Source organism: Agelaius tricolor, unplaced genomic scaffold (assembly GCF_023055355.1).
Source record: "Agelaius tricolor isolate 1412-34295 unplaced genomic scaffold, bAgeTri1.0.p SCAF_42, whole genome shotgun sequence".
Lineage (NCBI taxonomy): Eukaryota > Metazoa > Chordata > Aves > Passeriformes > Icteridae > Agelaius > Agelaius tricolor.
This window is the reverse complement of record NW_027269302.1, coordinates 337,112-351,418: the sequence shown is the minus strand read 5'-3', so window position 1 is coordinate 351,418 and position 14,307 is coordinate 337,112. Positions and strand designations below refer to the sequence as shown.

Here is a 14,307-nt window from a genome sequence, read left to right as displayed (position 1 = left end):
GGAGTGCTGCACACACGGTGCTGGGCTGAGCAGGGACAGCAGGCCCAGCCCAGGTGGGGGTGGCTGCAGGTACCTGCGCTGTTCTGCGGAAGCGGCCACAGCTGGATTCCTGCTCTTGTGTGCGCTCCAGGGCTGCATCTGGCAAAGAGCGAGCGCAGCCAGAGCTGAGGGGCTGCGGGAGAGGCCGGAGAACAGAGCCCAGCCCTGCGCTGCCCAGGCAGGGAGAGCTCCGGGATGCCCCAGGGGTTGGAGCACGGCCACTGCGGGGTGTCTGCCTGGCCCCTCTTCCCTCCTGTCCACGGGCATTTCCCCAGGGGATGGCATGGCATGGCATGGCATGGCATGGCATGGCATGGCATGGCATGGCATGGCATGGCATGGCATGGCGCCAATTGGCACAGGCTCCAGCCCTGTGGCAGCCCAGCTCTGCCACTCACCCTCCTGCGGTGGATGGAACGGCACCACCTCTTCTGTCTCCTGTGCCAGGGCAGCTCCAGGGCCTTCTTCTTCCTCCTCCTCTTCCTCCACCCAGGCCAGCTTGGGCACTCTCGGGGGTCTCTGCTCCATGGCTGTGCCTGGAGCTACTTGCAGGCGAGATGCCTTGGGAAAGCTCTGGGGCACCAAGTCCCACGCTCTGCCCTTGAGGGCAGCTGCAGAATAGAAGCCTCAGGAAGGCCACGGGTCAGCGAGTCCCGTGCTCTGGCCTCGAGCTCAGCTGCAGGAACAGCGCCGCGGAGAAGCTCTGGGTCAGACGGGAGCGAGTGCGCTGTGCGGGGGCTCCTCACGGCACCGCTCTGTCCCGTTGTGCCCCGTTGCGTGTTGCCAGCAGCCGGGCAAGCTTCTATTTCCCACGTGTCACAAAGGGGCCTTGGACACCGGCTTCCGTTCCATGGCACGGTGACCGTGCTGCAGCGTGCCACCCAGGGCCCTTGCACACACTGCCTTCTGCCCCGGGGCCGCCCCCGGCCCAGCCAAAGTGGCCCAGCTTGGAAGGAATCCCTGGCCCCAGGTGTCTGAGACAGCCCGCACAGGATCTTTAGGAAGGGCTCAGAGCATCAGCAAACGCTGCCCAGCTCTGCGGGCTCAGTCCTATCCCCATATCTTTCCCTGAGAGCATTTGAATTTCTAAATGAGAATCATTTGAAGGCAGGGGATTGACATTTTCCATTTCAGAGAAGGCTTCTGCCTTCCTTAGCAGACACCTCTCTTTTCAAAGCAAGACAATTGTTTATCATCTTGCAGATCTGCACTTGCTGGGCAGCCCCGTTTTACACCCAGGGCCTGGAGAACCATTCCCAGCAACTGGGAAAATCCTGGCTGCTCCATCCTCCCAGAGATGAGGTCTCCAAATTTGCCCCGAAAGTGGGTCCAGCTTTTAGAGGCCAAAAATAGCAAGTCCCAGTGACTTGATGATAGTTTTAGCCCAGAAAGCCCTGCAGCTGATGGCACACTTCACAATCAGCAGGGGACACAGCTAGGCCAAAGCCCAGAGCTCTGCCGGGAGCCTTTCTCCTCAAATACCCTTCAAACAAACCTCCATGCAAGTCAGTTGGGAAAGTTTCTTCAAATGATCTATTTCTGGCACTACAGAACTACACAGGGTTCTGTGAAAGATTCTAAAGCAGCTGCTCTGGTGTCCAAGAGCCAGCACAAAGAGTCTTTGACACCTATTTGTAGCTAAATCGCACTTTGGGTGATTTGAAGGAGTTTGGAAGGAGCTAGAGAGCGGACCTCTGAGTTTTTCAGATGATGCCATTGCTTTTTCTTCTCTTCTCCATAGACAGGAAGGGTGAGTTGGGCTCCCATCTGCACCGCATGGCTCACAGGGCCTCAAGACTTGTAGTTACAAGAGCTTTGAAGGATTTCTTGGTCAAGAAGACATGGCCAACAAGGATATTTATGTTTTGGAGCCAATCCTTCAAGATTTCGTCTTACGGACTCATGCTCTCGGGGTCTCTCGCTGGTCAGAGTGAGCCCGAGATAAGTTCCAAAGTCTCTTTTCCCAGCCTGGTGCTCAAAGAAGGAGTCAGAGCTCTTCATTTCTGGCTCTCAAGGTTGTTTCTTGTATCTTACCTATAAAATTCTTTCTCCTGTCCTGCCAAGGTCTGCTCAGCAAGACATTCTATGGCATTCTGCCTGCCCCAGGGTGGTGTTATCTTTTTATCCTAAAAACTACCTGTACAATATTTACAATGACTTTCCAATACCCATCACCTATGTTAGACAGTGTGCTTCTACTCTAAACCAAACTGAAAGTGCCACCATCACAGCGGAAGATGGAGGCCAAGAAGAAGGAGAAAGGCTGGACATGCCCAGATTCCACCATCTTGCCCCCTGAAGCCCCATTCTAGAAACCCCAACAATCTATATTTCACCCTGTGATAAATTCACTATCATTCTACTTAAACTTTCATGGCTCGCAATTCTTCATGTAAGGTTGTTTTTTCCAAGGGCTAAATCAAAGGCACAGGGGTCTTGGGCTCTGTGCCAGGGTCTCTGAGCCCCCTGGGCAGGGGCTCGAGTCCTCCAGGGCAGCCAGGGGAATTTCCTGGGTTCTGACAAGTAGCAGAAGGGCTGACAAGTAGCCCTGTTGTAGTCCCTGCGTACAAGAGTTTCCTTGATCCCTTTGATGCCAGAGAGCACCAAGAACTTGAACCTTGCTGGAGTCCAGCACTGCCTGCCTATCATGGAGAAGAGGGAAAAGATGAAGAACCTGGGCGGTGGTTGAGCCAAATTGGCATTTTTCCATTTCTGATTTCCTCCCAGCTTTTGCAGCAGGGCAACAACCCCATCACTGCAAAGCACTTCCTTTTGCAAGGCACACACTGACCTTGGTGGAAGCTCAGGGCTCTTGAAGGGGCTGCTGCAGTTGGCAACAGGAACTGTTGTTGAATTTTTCACGTTGCTTAACCCCCCCTGCCAAATGCCGTCAAGCGGTTGAGGAAGGAGAAAAAAGATTACCCTGGAGGAAGGGAGGCCAAGAGCTTGGAAAAGGAGGAAAGAAACGCTCCGATGATGACAATGACAAAAAACCCCAATTTATTTTTGACAGCAAATGAACACCGGCCGCCCTCCAGCCCTCCCAGCCTGGCAGGCCGAGCGGTGCCGTTCCCATGGCATGAGGTGCTGGCAGCCTGCGGAGAGAAACCAGAGAGCCACGGTCAGTGGCAGCAGGCTCCTGTCCCCCTGTCCCACCATGGCCTGTGCCCGGGCCAGGCTGCTGGCTGTGCTCAGAGCCCAAACCTCCCGACCCATTCTCTGTTTTTAGAGAAGGGCAGCGGGGCAGGCCACGTTCCACCTCCTCTGCTTAATCCCGGCACAGCAACCTCCTAAGCAGCTGCAAGAGCGGGATGCCCGTGTGCCCGCTGCCGCCTGCCCGGAGCCCTTCTGCCAGCCGAGCTGTGGAGCCGGGTGCCCACCTCTGGAGAGCTGCTGCCAGGAGAGGAGCCGATCCCAAACCAGGTCCTCGTCCTTCTGGAAGGGGCTGTCCCTGCAGACCGTGGCCCCTGGGGCAGCGCTGGCAATGGACGCGCTCCACGGACGCTGCAGGCGCTTCCCCGTCCGGTCCGGGCACCAGGTGTAATCCTCCTGGGAAAAACAAAGAACAATTGCACGAAAGTCAATTCAAAACAAGACCTGGAAACAAGAAAAAGCACAAAGCCTGTCACCGTTTCATGGGCCTGAGGAGGGTCTGACCACTCCATGTGAGAATTAAACCTGTCCATGGGTGGGGAAAATCCCCACCTCTCCCGCCCATAAACGCACCCCTTCCTCAAGGGCGTGCAGAGCAGACCAGCTGGGGCACGGCTTCGGAACCCGTCCCCCTCTGCCGCCCCCATCCACATGGATGGATGCTTTTGTCAGGCTGGCTGCCCCCGCCTCAGCCCGTGCCAGGCTGGCTGGCAGAAGCTGTCAGCAAGGCCAGGAGCCGGCTCCGCTTCCACAACATCCATCCCCTGTCCTGCCAAAAAGCAGCTCGGCGGCCGGCGGAAAAATTAATATTCCCCAGCGCTGCCGAGCGGGGAACCTCTGGCGCGTGGCCAGGCCGAGCCCTGCCGTGCCTGGGAGCACCAGCATCCCCCCGCCCCTGCGCCGGCTGGGGACTCATCTTGATTCCATCGGGGCGCAGAGCGTGTCCTCCAGGCAGGGGCCGCAGCCAAAGCCAATCGGCTCTGCCCCGCCAGCGGCCAGCTCCAGGATGGTGTTCCCAGCTCCACGTCATGCTCCAGAAGAACGCGCCAGCTGTGCCTCGGCTTGCGGGGACATCACAATGTCATTGAGCTGCAGGGGGAATGTTTCCCCTGTCCCAGTCCGTGGCACCTTCACCGCACTGCCACCACTTCTCCAATGGGACGGGCAGCACGGAGCCGCTCCCTCCACAGCTCGCGGGGACCAGCGGAAGCAGCATCTCCTCGGCTGCGCTCTCTCCTCAGCGCTGCGGCCGCAGTGAAACACTCCGGGGTTTTCTTCCAGCGCCACGAGACGTGTGCCGCTGCTGCTTGCTGGGCTCCTGGATCCTCCTGTGCACAGGGAGGCATCTCTGCTGTCTCCTGGGCCAGGCAGGGCTCCTGCAGCCAAGAATGCTCAAAAAGGTCCTCCAGTGCTGGCTTGTCTGTGGGCTCCATGCATAAACACCACCTGATGAGGTGTTGGCACTCTGCGGAGAGAAACCAGAAACCACCGCCCAGCGGGACAAGGCTCCTGTCCATGCTCTCCCACATTCCACAGTGCCCAGGCCACACCAGGAGTGCTCGGAGCTGCAGCCAAAAGCTTCCTATCGATCCTCTCTTGCAGAGGACACCAGCATAGAGGCACAGGTGCCACCTCCTCCAGCTAAGCCCAGGAGATCCACCTCCTCACCAGCTGCAAGAGCAGGACGCTTATGTGCCAGCCACCCCTCCCAGCCCTGTTCTTCCCCTCGTGCCTTGAAGGCGCATCCCCACCTTGAGACACCCAGGGCAGGAAGAAGAGCTGGCCCCGGACGATGTCCTCGTTGGTATGGAAAGGAAGGTGCCCTCAGAGCAGCTCATAGAGCAGGATGCCCAGGGACCAGATGGTGGCTGGCTGGCCATGGTAGCAGCCAAAGAGGATCCACTCCGGTGGGCTGTACTCCGGCGTTCCTATGGGACACGGGCACAGCTCATCAGGCCCATGCTGCTCCCTCCCTCCCAGCCAGCTCCCGTTCCACAACAGCCAGCCCCTGCCCTCCCAAAAAGCAACTTGGCTGCAGCTGGCTGAAGAAGGATTCCCCCTCCTTCCTTGCCTCCTTCCTTCCCTCCCTCTTCCCCCTATGCCAGCCAAGGGAGGAACTTCTGCTGCCCAGCTGGGCCCCGGCTTTGGGTTCACCTGACATCCGGGTGTAGAACGTGTCCTGGAGGATCGTGCCGCAGCCGAAGTCGATGAGCTTCGCCTCACCCGTGGCCAGGTTGACGAGGACGTTCTCGGCCTTGATGTGGCGGTGCAGGACGCCGCGGCTGCTGCAGTGCCCCATGGCCTCCAGCACCTGGCGGAACAGCCCCCGCGCCACGGGCTCCGTCAGGAACCGCCGCTCGTGCAGGAAGTACCAGAGGTGCTGACAGCGCTGCGGACGCTCCATGAGCAGCGCGAAGCCCTCGGGCACCTCGAACCAGTCCAGGAGCCTCACGACGCTGGGGAAGCCAGGCCGCGACACCTTCCACAGCAGCGCCAGCTCCAGGGGCACAAGGGCGCCCCTGCGCTGCGGGGGGACCGCGATGCCGTCAGCGGGGCCGATGCTGCGCTGTGCCTCGGGCAGCCCCTGCCCGGCCCCGCCGCGGCTCGCCATGGCCCGGCCCGGGGCGCTGCGCGGCCCCCGCTCACTCCACGCTCGCTGCCCTCGCAGCGTTCCGGCTGCCGCCCTGCCGGGCCTCGCCTCAGCCCCGCCCGGCACGCCCCGCCGGCTCCTCCCGCTGGCCCCGCTCACTCCCCAGCCGCGCCCACTCCGAGATGTGCTCCCGGGACACTCGCTTGATGGCCGCCTGCGAGCCAAGGCCAGCGGCGGGCTGAGCTCATCACCCGCCGCCCGCCGCCGCCCTCCGAGCCAGCACCGTCTCTTCCCGGGGCGCCGTCGGCGAGGCGGGGACCGGAGTAAACGCTGCCGCAGCCGCCGCTGCCCAGCAGCGGGCCCTGCCGCTAGAGCTGCTCCAGGGGAGGCCTCTCCGCCCGTGCTCTTCTGCCCGGGGCACCCGCCCGCCCGGCGCGCTGCTGCTTGCCGAGCTGCCCTGGGCTGCGGCAGCTCGGGGCCGGCGGCCGAGCTGGCGAGCGGCGGAGCTCGGAGCGGGGCAGCTGCCGGCCACCCTGTCGGCCACGGGGCGGAAGCCGGGCAGCAGCGGGGCGGCTGCGGGCGGAACCGCGGCAGGGGCTTCGTTCGGGGCCGGGGCCTCGGCCGGGGCTGGGCCAGAGCCTGCGCCAGGCGCAGCCAAAAGCCCGCGCTGCTCCGCCAGCACCAGAGCGAGCGGCTCTTCCAGCGGCGCCACAGCCAGGACGGAGAGAGCCCGGCCGAGGCGGAACCACGGCGGGCCGGGCAGGGGCGGGCACGGGGCGGCCCCGCCAAGGGGCGCCTTGCGGGACGCGGCATCAGCCGGGCTGGGAGAGGCGGAACACGGACGGAACGGCCCAGCACGGGACGGGAGTAGCGTGAGTGTGAGAGGGAGAAGGGGATGCGGAGCAAGTGAAAAGTCAAGCGGAAGACCAATTGAGAGAAGCGCTGCTGCTGCTGCTGCTGCTGCTGCTGCTGCTGCGGAGCCGCCGGAGCTCGCGGCTGTTCCTCTGTTGCTCCCGCGAACCCAACGGAGGAGCCGCCTTGCGCCCCAAGGAACGAAAGAGAGAAACAAACAAATCACACCCCAAAGTCATTCCTATTAGAGAAGTAACCAAAGAAAACAATGTAGCAATAACGAAGAGTGTTGGCTTCTGGCTTCTTTCTTCTTTGCATGAGACCAAGCATTTCATGGGGAACAATTGCCTCTTCTGACAATTTTGCCAGAGTGGACAGGAGCAGAGCATTTACTTTTCAAGTAGAAAAGGGAAATCGTGTCAGTAATGTCATCTCTTTTCATCCTCTGTTGACACAGTTGCAGGCTGCCAAAAGACATGGTCTGCAGTGTGGAACTTGGGGCCAAGTTTCCTTTTCTGCCAGAGGATGAGGAGGGGAAGTATCCCAGAATCATGGAGTCGTGGCATGGTTTGGCTTGGAAGGGACCTGGAAAATCCCATGGCTGCAACCCCCCTGCTGTGGCTGGGGACCCCTTGCACTGGACCGGCTTGTCTAGAGCTCCATGCAGCCTGGCCTTGAACACTGTCAGGGACGGGACATGCCCGCCTTCTCTGGGCAACCTGTTCCAGGAGAGTCTTTTTTCTAAATCCCTTACCTAAACCTAATCTCTCTCCATTTGGATCCATGCTCCCTTGTCCTGTCCTTGCCTGCCCTCGTACAAAGTCCCTGTCCAGCTTTCTTGTGGGTTGCCCTCAGGTACTGGAAGGCCACAGCTGGATCAAGGCTGGGTCTCTTTCCCAGGCTGAAGAAGCCGAGCTGTGTCAGCCTTTCCTTGCAGGAGAGGAGCTGCAGCCCCGGCACCATCTGGGTGTCCCTGCTGGGCCCCTGCTGCAGCGTGTCCACGTCCTTGCCGTCCGTGCCGGGGAGCCCGGCAGAGGCGGAGGCAGCGCTGCAGGTGCAGGGTCAGCGGCGGGGAGGAGACCCGGCCCTGGCAGCGGCTCCGGGAGCAGCGATTGGCGCTGGGCCGCCCGCACTGCAGAGAGCCGGGGCCCTTGTGCCTGCCCTTGTGCCCAGGGCGCCTTTCCCCGCCGCCCGCCCGCCCGCCCGCTCGGGGGAAATGCCCCCTGTGCCGCCCCTCAGGGCCGCCCCTCGCCGCTGCCCCGGGCGCTCCCGGCGCCGCCTGGAGGGGCCCAGGCCTCGGCCTCACCCTGCTCAGCCCGAGGCCTGGAAAAGCAGATTCAAACACCCACCCAGAAAGTGCCCCAGGATGCCAAGGTCAATCTTTTGTCACCAGCACGGCTTTGCTATCAGAGTCTGGACGGGAGTAGAAAATCACCAGGGGAAAAGAGCATGAACAAGTTCTGCCTTGGCACTACCTCAAGCTGTGGGGTACCAGTTGTTGCTTTCACTGGCTCTGGATTGGAGGCACTTGAGACAGTAATTCATGTTCAGACGCAAGTGTTTATTATTTCTTATCGGTAAAACAGCCTCATTACTGGGAGTTCAGCAGCTTTTCATTAGAAGGCACAAAATGGCCAACAATCTCTTGTTCCAAGGTCTTTTAAGACTAAACTATCCAATTAGGAACTGACACCTAGATTATTTTCCCTTTTAACCTAATAACTGATCCCAAAGAGCCTGCAATGTGGAATTTCTGCCCAATTACAAAAAGCCACCCAAACCCATGAAGAAGAAGGAAGAAGCATGAAGAAAAAACCCAGGACGAAATACTGTGCCCTCCATTTTGCTTCCATCCACAACATACTAAAAATCCCAAAACCTCAATTTCTCAGAGTCAGAGTGAACCAAAGCCCAAAAACTGGAGGTGATAAGAATGGACTAAAACCACAACCAAGGAATGTGCATCGCCCTGAAATACCTTTCCCCTTACATCAGCCTGGTGCATATTCATAGAGCCTCATGCATATCCATCAACTACTTTACATATTCCAGGAATGATTTTACATGGCCCCTCCCCGGGTCTGCCTTTTCAGAGCATGTGTGTTTCTTGGCTGTGGTTTTGGCTCCTTCTCTTTATCACCTCCAGGTTTTGGGCCTTGGTGCACTCTGCCTTCAGATGGGGAGTGCTGATAGTTGGCAGATCTGTACAGGTGTCCTCATCCTGGGTGCATTGGATGTTATCCCATCCAAGCTGGCAGTTTAACACAAGCAGCTATTTCACTGATTAATAACAGAAATAAAAACTACATAACCAAGTTACTTTCAGAAACAGTCCCAGTCCATATTTGATCCCAGTCCAGTTGATCTCAGTCTGTGTGGTCCTGATCCATATGGTCCCAGCCTGTGCAGCCCCAATCCAAAGGATCCAAGCCCATATTTGATCCCAGTCCAGGTGATCCTAGCCCATCTTTGATCCCAGTCTGTGGGGTCCTGCACACACTCCCTGGGTCTGGAATTCCAGTTCCCAGCCAGGAAAAAATGTTCCGGCCCTTGAACTTCCTTCCTATCCCCTCAACAAATTGCAATAAAATTATAAACAAAGAAATAATAATTGAAATTAAATAAATTATAATTAAAAAAATCTCAACTCTTCTTTACAATACTCCAACTATGATTTAACTCAAACCAAAAATAAGTATTACTATAATATTACCAATGCATATAAATAAACAAATTATATATCAAGAAATCCCTTTTGAAAATTTTAACTCAATGACTAATGTACTTTAGATAAAAATATCTAAAGAAACTAACAAGCAATCTAACACATCTTAGTTAAACAATTCATATTACAAATATACTAAACACAAAACCAAATACCACTATAATTTCTCAGACATTTCAACCAAACAATTAAACTTTAATAACATCCTTAAGAACTCTTGAAAAATTAAAATTATTTTTAAAGAATTAATTGTGTGTGGGTGGTTTTATTTCAATATTGGTTTTTGGATTGTTTGGGTTAGATGAATTAAAAAATGGGATTTTTATAGGAATTGAATCAGCTGAGAAGGTGGCACTCTGCAAACAGAATTGACTGAAAATAAATGGGACAGAAATCAGTAACTCTGAAAGTTTTATTTGCTATCAAATACATCCCACACACCCAGTCCCACACAATCCCAATCCCATTGCTCCAAATTGGGATCCCACTTCTCCCAATCTCCTTCCAACCCCATCTCACCCTGGTGGCTGTGGAATGGATTGAGTTTGGCATGGGATTGAGTTTTTTTGAGGAGGGAACAAGGAATTTAAGGTAGGATTGAGCCTTTTTGGGTTAACATTCAGTTATTTTCAGTGGAATTTGAGTGGTTTTGAGGTGACAGATCCATCCCTCTTGGCTTTTGGAGTAGAGAGAGAGGGAGAGGAGAAAAAAATTAAGGCCAAACAAACGGACAAGCAGCCAGGCGTGTTCCCAACATGGATCACAGGGAATGTGAGTGACCAGGGCTGTGCCCAAAGTGCCTCCTCCAGTGGGGGATGGAGCTGCAGCAGCGCACGAAGCTCTTCCCGCACTCGGGGCACTTGCAGGGCTTCCCTTACCGGTGCCTCCGTTGGTGTTGGGTCAAGGTAGAGCTGCAGGAGAAGCTCTTCCCACACTGGGGACACTCGTAGGGCCTCTCCCCAGTGTGGATGCGCCGGTGGGTGACGAGGGTGGAGTTGCGCTGGAATCCCTTCCCACAGTCTGGGCAGCGGAATGGCCTCTCCTCTGTGTGAATCCGATAGTGCTGGAGGAGATGGGAGCTGGTCTGAAACCTCTTCCTGCATTTATCACACTCGTAGGGCCTCTCCCCAGTGTGGATGCGCCGGTGCCTGACGAGGTCAGAGTTGTTCTTGAATCCCTTCCCACAGTCAGGGCATTGGAAGGGCCTCTCCTCTGTGTGACTCTGATAGTGCCAGAGGAGATGGGAGCTGGTCTGAAAGCTCTTCCCACACTTGGAACACTCATAGGGCCTCTCTCCAGTGTGGATCTTCTGGTGGCTGATCAGGTTGGAGCTCGCTCTGAAGCTCTTCCTACATTCCCCACACTCGTAGGGCTTCTCCCCCGTGTGGATCCTCTGGTGCAGGATCAGGCTGGAGCTCTCTCTGAAGCTCTTCCCACACTCCCCACACTCGTAGGGCCGTTCCCCAGTGTGGATCCTCTGGTGCACGATCAGCTCGGAGTTCCACCTGAAGCTCTTCCCACACTCCACGCACGTGTGGGGCTTCTCCCCATCATGGAGCTGCTCATGGAGCACCAGCTCCGAGCTCTGGCTCCATCTCCGGCCGCCTTCCCGGCCCAGGCTGCCTCTTTCCCCCTCACATCCCCGCCATCTGCGTTTGCAGCCCCTCCTCGTGCGGCATCTCCGGGCCTTTTCCTCCCCGTTGGCTTCCTGCGCCGTGGAGCCGCTCAAAACGGCCTCTGCCACCAGGTTCTGCCGCGGGCATTTGTCCTCCCTGCTCTCCATGCTCAGCTCCTGCTCTGGGCGAGGAAGGACAAGGACAGCATGGGATTTGCCTCCGTGCCACAGGCAAGGGCAACGAGATCCCCCCAGGGCTGTGCTGCAGCTGGGGGCCCTGCTGGGCTGGGAGATGGAGCAGCACAGAGGGGAAAGGGGCACTGACTTCCTCCTCACCTGCCTCAGTGTCCCGGGGCATCTTCCTCTTCCTTGCAGCCTCTCAGGGTTGGCAATGGGAAATCCTGGTTTGGGGAAAACAAGGGATGAGCGCGTTTGTAGGAGCATCGGGGGTAGCACGGTCGGGACGGACGGAGACGAGAGATCTCTGCAGCCAGGTTGTGGAACTTGCGGTTTATTGCAAAGGGCCTGGGTGCAGGGCCCTGCTTGGAGCTGCCAGCCACAGCTTGGAGCAGGCCTGAGAGAAGAGAGGAGCAGAGAGGATGAGAGGGTGAGAGAGTAAGAGGGGAAGAGTGTAAGGTTCCCGTTACAATACATCTTCTTCTGTGTTAAATATTCTATTTCTCACTAACCAGTCCAGTACAAGATACAAATCCAATAGCATTTACATACAGCCTGTAAGAATCATTACATCACCATACTGTGTTACATTTTCAACCCTAAAAACACCTCTTTGGAGCCCTTCTGCTTAGCTAGTAGGGTCTGCTCTGACCCTTGGACCTGTCAGCAAGCAGAGGGAATTATTTCATCAGAAGGGGATTACCTTCAGTCGGGCCACACCATTGTTTTCCTTTTGTTCAGTAACTAAGGTATCTAAAAGCTTGCTTTCATTCCAATCTTGCTTAGAGTTCCTATACTCTCAAAAGCTTTTGAGAATATAGTAACTATAAGCAAGATTGGAATGAAAGGCCAGACAATAATATTTAGAAGGCTTTCCTGTTTCATCTACCCCAACACACGTTGAGTTTGAAGGTCTCTCTGCCCAGGTACATCTCTAGTCCGGCCATCTGGGCTCCAGTAAACCCTCCTAAACACCAAGATTCAGCCCTGAAAAAGCCTCCCAGGGGTTGCCCATCCCTGGTCCCTCCCCTCTGGTGTTTGGGGGTTCCCCCCTGTCCCAGCTGCTGGGGTCACGCTTGCATTGGGGGTCCCCCTTCTCCTGGGTGCCCGCCCGGCCCAGGCTGCTGGCAGTGCCAGCAATGCCAAAAGCTCCTCCCTCTTGGCTCTCCCCATTTCGGGATGCCGGGGCTCTTTGGGCTCCCGGGCTCCCTTCTCCCCTCATTCTCTGCTCTGCGCTGCAGCGGCTCCAAGGAGTCCCCCCTGCCCCTCTCCAGGCTCTTGAGGCTCCCACCAATGGCGGCGCTCCCCCCTCTCTGGCCTCCCCACTTTGGCCTCCTGGGGGACACAGGGCTCTGCTCCTCCAGGCTGCCTCTGCCGGCAGCCGCCACCGCCACCCCCCGATGTCCCCCCGAGGGGCCTTTTCCGCTCACCCTTGGACTTCTTCATTCTCCAAACATCCCCCAAAAACCCAACCCAGGGACCCCCCGGGATATCCGGGCCGGGCTCCCCCTCCCCGCTCACCTGTGCCATGGGGGGGGCGATGATCCCACAGGTGGGGGCTGCGAATTCAGGCAGGGATCGAGACCGCGTGGCTCCCGCAGCTCAGCCTTGATCCGCCTTTGCCCCTCCTCTTCCTCTTCCTCCTGCTCCTCCTCTGTCCTATCTCCACCTCCCTCTACTCCTCCCCCCTAACCCCGCCTCCTTCCATGCTCTTTCTCCTCCGGCTCCTCCTCTTCCATCCCCCCTCCTCCTCCTCCCCTGTCTTATCCCCACCCCCATCTCCTTTTCCATCCCTCCCCTTCCATCCCTTCTCCTCCTCCTCCCCCCTTACCCCGCCTCCTCCTCCCCCTCCATCCCTGCCCTTCCCTCCTCCTCCTCCTCCCCCAGCAGCAGCCACACCCTCGGTGCCCCGTTCCCGCAGCCCTCGCAGCCCGCGGCAGCAGCGGCCATGGAGCCGGGCCAGGTCGGCATGGGCAGCGCGGGGCTCTCGGCTGCTCCCAGCCGCTGCGGGCGGGGGGAACCCGGCCCGGGCCAAAGGAGAGGCAAACTGGGCAAACTGGGGGCACATCACAAAGCTAAGGATGCAGCAGAAAATGGAGCTGAAAGAGTTTCTTTAATATTAACTCCAAACGAGGAAAAACTGCAAATTCCAAAGTTTAGGGAAGCCGAGAAAAAAGAATTAAACAAGATAGGAAATGAACAAGATAAATCAGGGAAATAGAAACTTCTACATGGAAGACAATTAATAAAATGTGCTTACTAGGAAAATATTAGAAGACGTGCATCAGAAACCCCACTGGCGTACTCAAGCTTTGTGTGATCATTTTTTAAGGAATTTTGGGTGCACTGGGATTTTTGGTGTAGCAAAGCAAGTCACTGAAAGATGCTTAATTTGCCAAAGGATAAATAAAAAGGTGATGAGAAAAACAACATTAGGAGGTCATGAGTTAGCTCGTCGACCATTTCAAAATATCCAAGCAGAAGTTTAGATTTGTTAGGTTCTGGATTTATTTGGAAAAAACCCCATTTAATCTAGAAAAAAGAGAATATGCCATATGTTAGACAGGAGATTTTAGGAGAATAAAAATCTTTGAAGTATCAGAAACACCCGAGGAAAAAACCAAGAAAATAAAAAGGGGAAATGAAAGGGAAGGGAACAAGAGGAAAAGTCAGAAAGAGAGTGGGATCCTCTGCAGCTCTTGCCCCCTCCGTTGGCGGCCGAGGCGCCTGTCCCGGGTCCCGGCTCGCTGCCCGCCTCAGCTCCGCCTGCCCCGGTTTCCATCCCAGGTGCGGGCTCACTGCCCAGGGCAGCTCCACCTGCCCCGGCGCTGGCGGTGAATTTGTGTGCCCTGGCCCCACTGCCCGGCCCGCGGCCGCTCTGCCGGCCATGCTGGGCAAGATGGGGTTGCTCTGTCCTGCCGCGTGGGCCGAGGTCACCGCGCCGACCGCACCGAGGGCGGGTCCCAGCCATCCCATCCCCGGCTGCCCTGCCCGTGCCAGCTGCGCTGGGCAGCGCCGCTGCTGCTGCCGGGGTCTCCCACCTGCCTTTTCTCTGCCGGGAGCTGCCGGATCAGCCGCCAGAAGCCATGTGGGGGCTGCCCACGCTCCGGCTCGGCCTCCACGGGAAGATCCCCCTCTGGCGATTCCGGCAGCACA

The 14,307-nt window shown here is 57.1% G+C and overlaps 3 protein-coding genes across 5 annotated transcripts in view; 2 read left to right on the top strand and 1 right to left on the bottom strand.

Moving 5' to 3' along the window:
- The window catches only part of LOC139603907 (zinc finger protein 436-like), a 623,778-nt gene that overhangs the window by 330,514 nt on the left and 278,957 nt on the right, over positions 1 to 14,307 (top strand). The window lies entirely within an intron of this gene.
- Positions 1 to 14,307, top strand: part of LOC139603891 (zinc finger protein 436-like) — a 158,428-nt gene that overhangs the window by 49,201 nt on the left and 94,920 nt on the right. The window lies entirely within an intron of this gene.
- On the bottom strand, positions 9,716 to 11,547 carry LOC139603879 (zinc finger protein 211-like). The gene has a single exon (XM_071454885.1). The coding sequence runs from the start codon at positions 11,416 to 11,418 to the stop codon at positions 10,234 to 10,236; it is 1,185 nt and encodes a 394-aa protein (XP_071310986.1). The 5' UTR covers positions 11,419 to 11,547; the 3' UTR covers positions 9,716 to 10,233.